The sequence below is a fragment of the Papio anubis genome, chromosome 2 (assembly GCF_008728515.1).
Source record: "Papio anubis isolate 15944 chromosome 2, Panubis1.0, whole genome shotgun sequence".
NCBI lineage: Eukaryota > Metazoa > Chordata > Mammalia > Primates > Cercopithecidae > Papio > Papio anubis.
This window is the reverse complement of record NC_044977.1, coordinates 106,593,898-106,606,840: the sequence shown is the minus strand read 5'-3', so window position 1 is coordinate 106,606,840 and position 12,943 is coordinate 106,593,898. Positions and strand designations below refer to the sequence as shown.

Sequence of the window (12,943 nt, the reverse complement as noted above, 5' to 3'; positions counted from 1 at the left end):
GCCACCACACCAAGCCAGCAGTGATGCATCCCCTGGGGCAAAGCTCAGCATAACCCCTCTGCACACCAGCCAGCCTGGAGACCTTTGTCCCTGGGGCCTGTTACTGATCCTCATCTAGCCTTGATTTTTCCACAGGAGACTGCAGATTTTGAACCTAGATTGCTTTATGTTTCTCACCCCAGCTCCATCCCGAACACTGGTGACCAGTCCCACCTGGGTTGTATCTGTACCCAAGGAGGCCACATCATAATGATATTCCCAGGCCAGGCTGGCCTGCCTGTCTTACTTGACAACCATCCCTCACCAGCAACATGCACCTGAGATTCCCAAGTACCTGCCCCTCCTCCCATTTTGGCCTGGCTCCTGAGACCTAAGCAGCGGCCACACACACACAGGGAGGTCTGTGTTTATTCACACACTCCTGGTACAGTGAGGATGGAGGAGCATTTACAAAGGGCACCCCTGGGTTGAGAACATCTCCAGGGCCACAGATGTCATCCAGAGGTGCAGAGCAGTCCCCAGTTGGGTTCCCAGGGGCAAGACGCAGGGGTCCAAGGCAAAATCGGATCTGGGCCCTTGGAAGGTGATGATACCTTGGGGAGAAGGGGTCTGCCAGAGAGCCTTCTTGGGTCAGGCCTGGGCAGACTGGCCATGTGGTTGGTAACCGTGTTGGGGGGCTTGTCTCACCCCAGCCTCAACACCCATCCTATCTGCCAGGCGCAGAAGAGCGTGGCCGAGACTGAGGGGAGGGCAGGAACCATGAGCAGAGCCAGTAAACAAAGAGTCGGATATAAAAATACAAATGTGCTGAGGAAGTCCCTTAGAAAGAGGCTGAGGCTGGGGTCACGCCAGACAGGGGTGGGGGTGAGGAACGGCCCGGAGGACTGGGCTCAGGTGGGTAGAAAGCTCATGCAAGTACGCAGCCAAACATCCCTGGCCGCTCGCGGTCCGACAGCGGCGGCCGCCCGGTCTGCAGACCAGACTGGCCGGAGGGGGGCGGGGCAGGGGAGCCGTGCGGGGGGGGGGCGGGCGGGGGGCTGGGGGCCGCGGGTCTCCGTGTCCGTTCCGGTGTGCGGGGTGGGGCTGCGGCCCGAGGTTTTAAAGTGCATGAGCGCGGCGGCGGGTTCCGGGCGGGTCCGCGCCGCCGCTACCGCGGCCGCCGTGGTGCTGAAGCGGACAGCTCCGGAGTGCCTGGCGGCGGCGGCCGCACGGCCCTGCAGCCCCCGCCCGCGGGCGCCTGGGCCGGGGCGGGGGGCGCCGGCAGCCGCATCGCCGGCCCGCGCTCCTGGCCGCTGCGAGGCTGGGCCCGGAGCCCGCCGCCCGAGCCGGCACGTCTACACTCCGGACGGCGGCTTCTCCCCCATCCCCTTCAGCACGTCGTCTATCCGGTCATCCTCGATCACCACTGCGCAGGGAGAAAGCGCGTCAGCCGCGCGGCCTCGGGGGGCGGCGGCGAGAATGAGCCCCGCGTCCTAGCGTCCCGCGCAGCTACTGCCCGTGGCCCAGCGACGCCCCTCGGAACCCTGCGCTGCTGTGTCCTCCCCGTCCGAACTCTCCTGGAGACCCAACCTGTCGCCAAGCCTCGGTCCCACAGACCCCCTCCCCTCCCGATGGCGGAACGCCCCTCTTCCAAAGGCTCTAGCTATTCTGCCTCCCAGTGCGAGCCCTCCTGACACCTGAGCCTTCCTCCCTCTGAGTTGATCAGAAACCTCTTGCTCATGGAATCCCCCTCTTCAACCTGCACTTCAACAGATCCCCCTCCTCAAATGGGGCTCAAACCGAGTATCCAGCTGGTCCAGCCCTCTTCTCAACCTGAGACCTCTCGCCGCTGGAACCCCTCTTCCGATCCTGGCACCAACAGAGCTCCCCTCCCCATGCAAACAACCAAGACAAGCGGACCCCCGGCCTCCTCCCCTCTCTTGTTAGACGCCCCTCTCGACCCGAAGGTTCTTCGTATTGTCCACCGACTCAGTATTTGATCCCAAAGAATCAGCCCGTTACCCCGTGTTCCCACTTCCAAGCAGCCCCAAATGCCCCGACCGGCCCCTCCCCCTCGCCCGGGTGCCAGGGCTCTGCTTCCAGAGGTGGCGAGCATCGAATCCGGGGCACCGTGTTCCCGGGAGAAGGGAAGAGGGGGACACACACTGCAGCGGGGACCCCCCCTCCAGCCCGGGCCGGAGAGCGGCTGGTGCGCTGGTCTGCGGCAAGAGCTGCGGGCACTCGGCGGGGAACGGCAGCCGGGGGGCGCCCGGCGGAGGGTTTCTGGGTCAGGCGGCGACTCCGGGCCCGGGCCGCGTACCTCGCTTGGCTCGGCCGATCTGGCCCAGCTTGGGGGGTCGCTTGGCCTGGTTGCCCGCGAAGAAGGAGTTGGTGTCCTGCAGGCGGCAGCTGAAGGAGAGGTCGGAGCCCTCGGGGTCTGCGCCGAAGCGGCCCATCTTGTCTTCGCTGTAGGGCAGGATCTCGGACATGGCGGGCGCGGGGTGGGCGCGGGGCGGGAGTGGGACTGCGGCGGGGCGCGGGCGGCGGGCTTGCTGCCGGACCGGCCCTAGCTCAGCAGGGGAGCCGGCGGAAGGATGAAGTCATGCAGCATCCGGGGCTGAGGAGCCAAGCGGGGCCTCCTCCCCCGCGCCTCCGCCTCCCGGGCCGCTGGGCAGGCGGCGGCGGCGGCGGTGGCGGGGACCGGGCGGGGGCGGGGGCGGGGGCGGGGGGCGGGGGTGGCGGCGGCGGCGGCAAGAGCGGAATGACGATGAGCGCCCGACTGCGGCAGAGCACGGCGGGCGGGGCGCGGTAGAGGCGGGGCGGGCACTGGCCAGGGGAAAGAGGCGGGGCCGGGGGCAGGAGCGCGCCCAGCTACCCCGGGAGCCGAGGCAGCTGGAGTGGGAGGTTCCTGCACTGTGGCGGGGAATGACCGGCACGTGGGTCTTGGGGAATAGTACCAGCCAACCCGGCCAGGACCTCGCGGGGAGAGGCGGGACCGGAGGGGGGTGGGATCCAGCCTGGTACTGGAGGAGCTTGGGGGAGGGTCTGACCCCTAGGCTGGAAGAGGCGTGCAAGGGGAACTGGGAGCAGGGGGGTAAAAGCTGACCAGGCGCGTTGGGGCGGGAAGGCGGCCGCAGGGCTGGCAATGGAAAACGGGGAGCGGGAAACGCGTGGGGAGGAGACTCGGGTACAGGGTGATTGGGGAAGGCACGAACCCACAGCGCGGGAAGAGCTCGGGCCAGTGGATGGTGCCCTCGCCGCTGGCGCGCTCTTATACTAGTTGCTCTGCTGGTCTTAAGTAGATATTCAGGGTCTGTGCGTCTCTGACTGCCCGTCTGTGTCTCTTTCTCCACCTTTATATGTGTCAGTCCATCTCTAAGTGTCTGTATCTCGATCTCTGTGCCCCATATCTCTTTCGCTGTGTTATGGCCTTTGTCTATGCCTGTCCCTTAAGTGTCTTTACCTTTCTCTATCTATCTCCATTCTTGGCTCCTGTATCTATGTGCCACAGTATCTCTGTCTCCTGAATCTGGGTATTTCAGTCTCTCCTGGGAGGGGTCTATAGTAACTGGGCCGACGCAGCGCGCACCAGGGCAGACATCCCCAGCCCTAGCCCGGTGGCTGGCGCCGAAATGCGGACTCGAAGAGCCCGCCGCGCCCTGCGGCTCCCCCGGCTCTGGAGTGGTGCGCTCGCAGTGTAGGAGGAATGAATGGCGGCGTCGCGGGGGGCGCCCTGGCTGCTGGTGACGCGGGGAAGCTCGGAGCACCTGAGGACGCGGAGCGCGCCAGTGTGTGCCCTGAGGGAGTGCGGTAGAGATGGAGGGTGCCCCCCGCCCTCGTTGCTTGGGACCACGGGTGAGTTCTCGCCTCACCGACGCGAACATGCCCTCTTCTCCCCTTGCCTCCCGCCCCCACAACCCCCGCCCTGGCTGGCCGTCACCCGCGGCGTCACCTGCTTGCCAGCGCGCAGGAGCTCTGGCGCAATCACTGGCCTTGGGGAAGAGGGGGTGTCTCACATGCGGCGACAGTGACGGCAGCGCTGATAAGGGTAATAATCACTCTGTACGTTCATTCCACACTCCAGGCCGACGCGCTTTCCTTCCTTAATATGGCCAAATAACCAAATCACACAGCTGGTGAGGCTGCCTTGTAGTGGGTCTCCTTCCAACACTTCCTTGCCAGGTGTTAATACCAGGGACAGAGGAACAAAGGCAATGGTGGCTGCCCAGGGAACTGGATGGGGAGGCATATGCCACAGGATGCCTTGATGCCAGCCTCACTTAAGGCCCCAGGCCTGGGGGCCCATCACTATGAAGCCCTCCTCTGCTCTGTCCTAATCTCTGGGATGAGGGCCACAGCGGAGGTGGAGGCCCAGCCTGGAGTGAGAGGAGCCCTGAAACTGGAAGGACAATAAAGGTGGAAGATTGGGGTCACTGAAAGAGAATCCAGAAAATTCCACATCCACTGGAAGTTGTCCAGTAATGGGTTCCAATCCTGACTCCCACTTTCTCAGTGACCTTGAACTGAAGGACCCATAATCATGGTTTTAAAAAATTAATTCGTTTGTACTTAAAACATTTTAGGAGGCCAGGTGCAGTGGCTCATGCCTGTAATCCCAGCACTTTGGGAGGCTGAGGTGGGTGGATCACCTGAGGTCAGGAATTAGAGACCAGCCTGACCAACATGGCAAACTCCTTCTCTACTAAAAATAAAAAATTAAAAAAAAAAAAAAAAAAGCCAGGTGTGGCACACACCTATAGTCCCAGCTACTTGGGAGGCTGAGGCACAAGAATCGCTTGACCTAGGGTAGCAAAGGTGGCAGTTAGTGGAGATTGGGCCATTGCACTCCAGCCTGGGTGACAGAGCGAGACTCCATCTCAATAAAAGAAAGAAAGAGAGAAAGAGAGAGAGAGAGAGAAAGGAAGAAAAAAATTGGGGTGAAAATTAAGAAAATCACATAACATCTTTTTTTTATTATTATTTATTTATTTTTTAGATGGAGTCTTGCTCCATTGCGCAGGCTGGAGTGCAATGGCATGATCTCGGCTCACCATAACCTCTACCTCCCAGGTTCAAGCGATTCTCCTGCCTCAGCCTCCCGAGTAGCTGGGACTACAGGCACACGCCACCATGCCCAGCTATTTTTTTTTTTTTTGAGATGGAGTCTCACTATGTCACCAGGCTGGAGTACAGTGGCACGATCTCGGCTCACTGCAACCTCCACCTCCCGGGTTCAAGCAATTCTCCTGCCTCAACCTCCTGGGTAGCTGGGATTACAGGTGGTGTCACCACGCCCAGCTAATTTTTGTATTTTTAGTAGAGACAGTTTCACCATGTTGGCCAGGATGGTCTCGATCTCTTGACCTCGTGATCCACCTACCTTGGTCTCCCAAAGTGTTGGGATTACAGGTGTGAGCTACTGTGCCCTGCCAATCTTTGTATTTTTAGTAGAGACAGTTTCACTATGTTGGCCAGGCTGGTCTCAAACTCCTGACCTCGTGATCCACCCGCCTCGGCCTCCCAAAGTGCTGGGATTATAGGCATGAGCCACTGCACCTGGCCTTATAACATCTTTTATATATATATCCTTCTAGTGTTTTCACCATGTGTCTGCATGATATGATATCTCTCTAAGCCCCATATTGTAGTCTGAAGCATGGGGGTGATAAAACCTACTTATTAAGGAAAGTTTTGCTGGACACCATGGCTCACACCTATGAATTCTGCAACTCAGAAGACTGAGGCAGAAGGATCACTTGAAGCCAGGAGTTGGAGATCAGGCTGGACAACATAACTAGGCCCCATCTCTAAGTAAATAAGCAAGCCGGGCATGGTGGTACACACCTGTGGTCCTAGCTACTTGCAAGGCTGTGGTAGAAGGATTACTTGAGCACAGGAGTTTGAGGCTGCAGTGAGCCATAATGGTGCCACTGCACCCCAGCCTGGGTGACAGAACAAGACTCTGACTTAAAAAGAAAGAAAAGGACAGTTTTGTAAATGAAACTGTCCTGGGGTAAAGTGGGTTGTCTCAGGAGGTAGTGAGCTGCCCCTCACCTAAAGGGCCAAAGAAGAGGCATGAGGGTTCTTGCCAAGGATGAGATAAGAGCATTGTGTGAAATATTGAAACAATTCTCTTTTCTCTCTGCACAGTGAGGGAGATTGGAAAAATGACAGTTTAATCCAGAATTCACTTGGTTACAGCCTTCTTAAATAATTATATTCCCGTCCCTGCTGGATCATGGTTAAAGCAAAAGTCCTAAGTACAAACCTGTGTACTATTACAATATATAAGCTTCAGCTATGTTGTAAAAATGTGGGGATTTCTTTAAATTCTGCTCCTCTCTTTAAAATCCTGATATTCTGGGCCAGGCGGTGGCTCAAGCCTGTAATCCCAGCACTTTGGGAGGCCGAGACGGGCGGATCACGAGGTCAGGAGATCGAGACCATCCTGGCTAACATGGTGAAACCCCGTCTCCACTAAAAAATACAAAAAACTAGCCGGGCGAGGTGGTGGGCGCCTGTAGTCCCAGCTACTTGGGAGGCTGAGGCAGGATAATGGCGTAAACCCGGGAGGCGGAGCTTGCAGTGAGCTGAGATCCGGCCACTGCACTCCAGTCTGGGCGACAGAGCAAGACTCCGTCTCAAAAATAAATAAATAAATAAATAAAATAAAATAAAATCCTGATATTCTGCATCCTTCCCATGAGAGAAAAATACATTTTCACACTAAAATGAAATAAAGCTTGTATGAAGTTGTGCGACAGTGCGTTGAGTCTCTCAATTGGAAGTCCCTCAAACCTAGTATACTTGCTCCACGTGCTCCAAACAGAATAACATGCCTTTTGACAATTGAGTATTAATGACACTTTTAGTCAAGTGGAAACTGTAGACCCCTGTAGTGGATTGAATAGGGGCTCCCACAACAATTCGATGTTCACCTGTAACCTCAGAGTGTGACCCAGGGCCAGGTGCAGTGGCTCATGCCTGTAATCCCAGCACTTTGGGAGGCCAAGGCCAGGGGATGACTTGAGCTTAGGAGTTCAAAATCAGCCTGGGCAATATAGTGAGATGCCATCTCTACTAAAAAAAAAAAAAAAAAATTAGTTAGGCATGGTGGTGGCATGCCTGTAGTCCCAGCTACTTGAGAGGCTGAGGTAGGAGGATAACTTGAGCATAGGAGCTAGTTTACAGTGAGCTATGATTGCACCACACGTAACTCTAGCCTGGGTGACAGAGCAAGACCCTGTCTAAAAAATAAATAAATAAATAAATAGATAAATAAATAAATAAAGTGTGACCTTATTTGGAAATAGGGCTTTTGCAGATACAATTAGTTAAGATAAGGTACAGTCAAGCTAGGTGGCTCATGCCTATAATCCCAGCGATTTGGGAGGATGAGATGGGCAGATTGCTTGAGCCCAGGAGTTTGAGGCCAGCCTGGGCAACATGGTAAAGCCCCATCTCTACAAAAAAAAAAAAAACAAAAAAACAAGGCCGGGCTTGGTGGCTCACGCCTGTAATCCCAGCACTTTGGGAGGCCCAGGCAGGTGGATCATCTGAGGTCAGGAGTTCAAGACCAGCCTGGCCAAGATGGAGAAACCCCGTCTCTACTAAAAATAACAAAAAATTCGCTGGGCTTGGTGGCGGACGCCTATAATTCCAGCTACTCTGGAGGCTGAGGCAGGAGAATCGTTTGAATCCAGGAAGTAGAGGTTGCAGGGAGCCAAGATCGCGCCATTGCACTCCAGTCTAGGCAACAAGAGCAAAACTCAGCCTCAATAAATAAATAAATACATAGCCGGGTATGGTAGTTTGCGCCTGTAGTGCCAGCTACTAGGAAGGCTAAGGTGGGAGAATTGCTTGAACCTGGGAGGCAAAGGTTGCAGTGAACCCAGATTGTGCCACTGCACTCTACCTCTGTGACAGAGTGAGATCCTGTCTCAAAAAATAAAATAAAATAAAATAAAATATAGGCCGGGTATGGTGGCTCATGCCTGTAATCCTAGCACTTTGGAAGGCCAAGGCAGGAAGATCCCATGAACTCAGAAGTTGGAGACCAGCCTGGGCAACATAGGGAGACCCTGTCTTATATAGAAAGAAAAAAATAAAAATAAAAAATAAATTAAGATGAGGTTATACTGGATTATGGTATGCCCTAAATCCAATCACTTATATGTTTATAAGAAGAGGACAGACCCACAGGGAAAAAGGCCACACGAAAGACACAGAGATAGGAGTGAGGAGTAAGGGAACTACAAGGTAAGGAACACCAAGAATTGCTGGGAGCCACCAGCAGCTGGAAAAGGCAAGGAAGAATTCTTCCCTAGAGTCTTCCAAAGGAGCTTGACCCTACCAACACCTTGATTTTGGACTTCTGGCCTCTAGCACTGTGAGAGAATAAGTTTCTGTTGTTTTAAGCCCCCAGTTTGTGGTACTTTGTTACAGCAGCCCTAAGAAACAAATACAAGCTGTTAGAAATATTTTGGGGTAAACCGGGTGTGGTGGCTCACACCTGTAATCCCAGCACTCTGGGAGGCCGAAGGGGGTGGATCACCTGAGAACAGGAGTTCGAGACCAGCCTGGCCAACATGGCGAAACCCCGTCTCTACTAAAAGTACACAAATTAGCTGGGCATGGTGGTGGGTGCCTGTAATCCCAGCTACTGGGGAGGCTGAGGCAGGAGAATTGCTTGAACCCGGGAGGCAGAGGTAGCAGTGAGCCAAGATCAGCCACTGTACTGCAGCCTGGGTGGCAGAACAAGACTCCATCTCAAAAAATATAGGCCAGGTGTGGTGGCTCACACCTGTAATCCCAGCACTTTGGGAGGCTGAGGTGGGCGGATCACGAGGTCAGGAGATCAAGACCATCCTGGCTAACACGGTGAAACCCCATCTCTACTAAAAATACAAAAAATTAGCCAGGCATGGTGGCAGGCACCTGTAGTCCCAGCTACTCAGGAGGCTGAGGCAGGAGAATGGTGTGAACTCGGGAGGCGGAGCTTGCCGTGAGCCGAGACTGTGTCACTGCACTCCAGTCTGGATGACAGAGTGAGACTCTGTCTCAAAAAAAAAAGTATATTTTTTTGGTGGAGTAGTATTTTTACTATCATTTCTTATGATCATGTTTCTCCTTCCTTAGATTCTTTCTGGGCCCTTTGGTCCTACCCTATCTACCTGATGGAAGCCCACACCATGAGGGTATTTCTAGGACTCATTCTATTTAAAAGAAACTGATAAATTACTGTATCAGTCTGTTTTCACACTGCTGATACATACATACCTGAGACTGGGTAATTTATACAGGAAAAATAGTTTAATGGACTTACAGTTCCACATGGCTTGGGAGGCCTCACGATCATGACAGAGGGCAAGGAGAAGCAAGTTATGTCTTACATGAATGGTGGCAGGCAAAGTGAGAGAGTTTGTGCAGGAAAACTTTACCTTATAGAGCCATCAAATCTCATGAGACCCACCCATTATCACGAGAACAGCACAGGAAAGACCTGCCCCCATGATTCAATCACTTCCAGCCAGGTCCCTCCCACGACACATGGGAATTCAAGATAAGGTATAAGATTCAGGACACTGCCAAACTATATCAATTACCAAAAAAAGAATGAGAAAGATCTATGTGAACAGGCATGGTAAAATCCTCAAGACCTGCCAAAATGTCACCAAAAAACAAGTTTAGAGTAGAATTTTACATATGTGGGAAAAGTACACACACTCACATATGTATACACACCTACATTCACATATATACATATAGTATAGGTAGGAACATAAATGCACATAAAAGAAAGATCTGGGCAGGCGCAGTAGCTCACACCTTTAATCCCAGCACTTTGGGAGGCTGAGGCAGGCGGATTGCTTGGGCTAAGGAGTTTGAGACCAGCCTGGGCAACATGGCAAAACCCCATCTTTATTAAAAATACAAAAATTAGCTAGGCATGGTGGTGAGCACATATACTTGGATTGCTTAAGCCCAGGAGGTAGAGGTTGCAGTGAGCTGAGATTGCGCCACTGCACTCTAGCCTAGGTGACAGAGTGAGAACCTGTTCAAAAAAAAAAAAGAGAGAGAGAGAGAGAGAAAGAAAGAAAGAAAGAAAGAAAGAAAGAAAGAAAGAAAGAAAGAAAGAAAGAAAGAAAGAAAGAAAGACTGATTAGGAAAGATACATACCTAACTGCAAATGATAGTTATCTCTGAGGATGGTACCAGGATCCCAATAGAATGAATTTCATATTTTATTCAATGTAATTCTAGAGTATATTACATTTGCAATAAAAGGTTTAAATATATTTTAAATTTTATTATTTTATTTTCTTTATTAATATTACTATTTTTGAGACAGAGTCTCAGTTCCATCACCCAAGTTGGAGTGTAGTAGCATGATCTTGGTTTACTGCAGCCTCAAGTTCTATGGTTTAGGGAATCCTCCACCACACCTGGCTAATCTTTGTGTATTTTTAGTAGAGACGTGGTTTCACCATGTTGCCCAGGCTGGTCCTAAACTCCTGGGCTCAAGTAAACCTCTAGTCTTGGCCTCCCAAAGTGCTGGGATTACAGGCATGAGCCACTGAGCCCAGCCTTAATATATATTTTTAAAGGCTTAAAACCAGTGATATAGCACATTTATCAAACATTATACTCTAGCCCCAGACAAATTAGCTGCCTTTGAAAGGAAAATAGTGGGCCAGGTGCAGTGGCTCACACCTATAATCCTAGCACTTTGGGAGGTAGAGGCTGGTGGATCACCTGAGGTCAGGAGTTCAAGACCAGCCTGGCCAACATAGTGAAACCCCATCTCTACTAAAAATACAAAGATTAGCCAGGTGTGGCGGCAGGCACTTGTAATCTCAGTTACTCTGGAGGCTGAGGCAGAAGAATCACTTGAGCCCAGAGGAGGCAGAGGTTTTAATGAGTCAAGATTGTGCCGTTGCACTCCAGCCTAGGCGACAAGTCTCAAAAAAAAAAAAAAAAGGGAAAATAGTGTAGCAGTTAAGAACACGAAGTTTAGATTCAAATCAAGGCTCTGCCCTCTACCTGCTTGTAACTTTGGACAAGTTATTAAGTTTCCGTGTCTTAGGTTCCTTATCTCTAAAATATAGACAATGATATTGGTAGAATCCATCTTATAGGCTATCGCAAGGATTAAATAAGTGAACATATATATAAATTGTTTAGGTAAATGTTGGACTATACAAATGTTATTCTTATACAGAAAAACATAAAGAAAAATAATGCCATCACTAGATATATTTATTATTAACATTTTGTTGTATGTATTCTTAATCTTGTTTGCTTTTTTTGTTTGGTTGGTTTGTTTTTTGTTTGTTTTTCTTGTTTTTGTTTTGTTTTGTTTTGTTTTGTTTTGTTTCCACTCTGTCATGCAGGCTGGAGTGCAGTGGTGTGATCTCGGCTCACTGCAACCTCTGCCTTCCGGGTTCACACCATTCTCCTGCCTCAGCCTCCTGAGTAGCTAGGATTACAGGTGCCCGCCACCACACCCAGCTAATTTTTTGTATTTTTTGTTTTTGTTTTTGTTTTGTTTTTGTTTTTGTTTTTGTGACAGAGTCTAGCTCTGTCGCCCAGGCTGGAGTGCAGGAGTGCAGTGGCACGATCTCGGCTCACTGCAAGCTCCGCCTCCCGGGTTCATGCCATTCTCCTGCCTCAGCCTCCTAAGTAGCTGGGACTAGAAGCGCCCGCCACCATGCCTGGCTAATTTTGTTTTTGTATTTTTAGTAGAGATGGGGTTTCACTGTGTTAGCTAGGATGGTCTCAATCTCCTGACCTCGTGATCCGCCCACCTCAGCCTCCCAAAATGCTGGGATTACAGGCATGAGCCACCGCGCCCAGCCTATTTTTTGTAGTTTTAGTAGAGATGGGGTTTCACTATGTTGGCCAGGCTGGTCTCGAGCTCCTGACCTTGTGATCCACCCGCCTCGGCTTCCTAAAGTGCTGGGATTACAGGCATGAGCCACCGCACCCGGCCTTGTTTGTTTGAGATAGGGTCTCACTCTGTCATCCCTTCTGGAGTGCAGTGGCACAATCAAAGCTCACTGCACCCTCAATTTTCCAGGCTAAAGCGATCCTCTCTCCCCAGCCCCCTGAGTAGCTGGGACTACAGGTGTATGCCACCATGTCCAGCTAATTTTTTAAAAATTTTTAATAGAGATGAAGTCTCACTATGTTGCCCAGGTCTCAAGCTCCTGAGCTCAAGCAATCCTCCTGCCTTGGCGTCCCAAAGTGCTGGTATTACAGGCATGAGCCACTGTGCCTGGCAATTCCAATTTTTTTTTTTAACCTATGCTTTTATACCTTCTGCTTAACAAAAATGAGATATTGTAACCCTTTTTCTCCTCCACTTAACTGTATGTGGGGAACATTTTCCTACAGCATAAACTCTTCTTGTCTATCATTTGTAAACATTGCATAGCATCTCACTGTATGGATGTTTGATTCAACAAGCCCTCTACTCATGAACATTGAATTCCCTCCTAATTTTTTTGTTTGTTATTATAAATAGTGCTGTGATGAACAAATGTTGTAGGGAAAAATGGCCACATTATTTTGTACCTCCTCCAATCAAGAAGTAGCATCTATTTCTCCAACCCTGAATGGGCTTGATCATGTGACTTGCTTTGCCCAGTGTGGACGTTGGTAAATGTGTTGCAAGCAGAAGCTTGAAAAAAGTGTTTATGACCAGGCACGTTGGCTCACGCCTGTAATCCCAGCACTTTAGGAGGCCAAGGCGGGCGGATCACCTGAGGTCAGGAGTTCGAGGCCAGCCTGGCCAACACGGACAAACTGTCTCTACTAAAAATACAAAATTAGGCATGGTAGCACATGCCTGTAATCCCAGCTACTCGGGAGGCTGAGGCAGGAGAATCGCCTGAACCCAGGACGTGGAGGTTGCAGTGAGCCAAGATCGCACCATTGCACTCCAACCTGGGCAACAAGAGAG

At 51.6% G+C, this 12,943-nt stretch overlaps 1 protein-coding gene across 1 annotated transcript; it reads right to left on the bottom strand.

Moving 5' to 3' along the window:
• Positions 1 to 390: 390 nt before the first annotated feature.
• Positions 391 to 2,742, bottom strand: CAMK2N2 (calcium/calmodulin dependent protein kinase II inhibitor 2). Its single transcript, XM_003894747.5, has 2 exons — positions 2,300 to 2,742; positions 391 to 1,405 (listed from the first exon to the last, which is right to left on the bottom strand). The coding sequence occupies exons 1-2, from the start codon at positions 2,466 to 2,468 to the stop codon at positions 1,335 to 1,337; spliced, it is 240 nt and encodes a 79-aa protein (XP_003894796.1). The 5' UTR covers positions 2,469 to 2,742; the 3' UTR covers positions 391 to 1,334.
• Between the last annotated feature and the right edge of the window lie 10,201 nt (positions 2,743 to 12,943).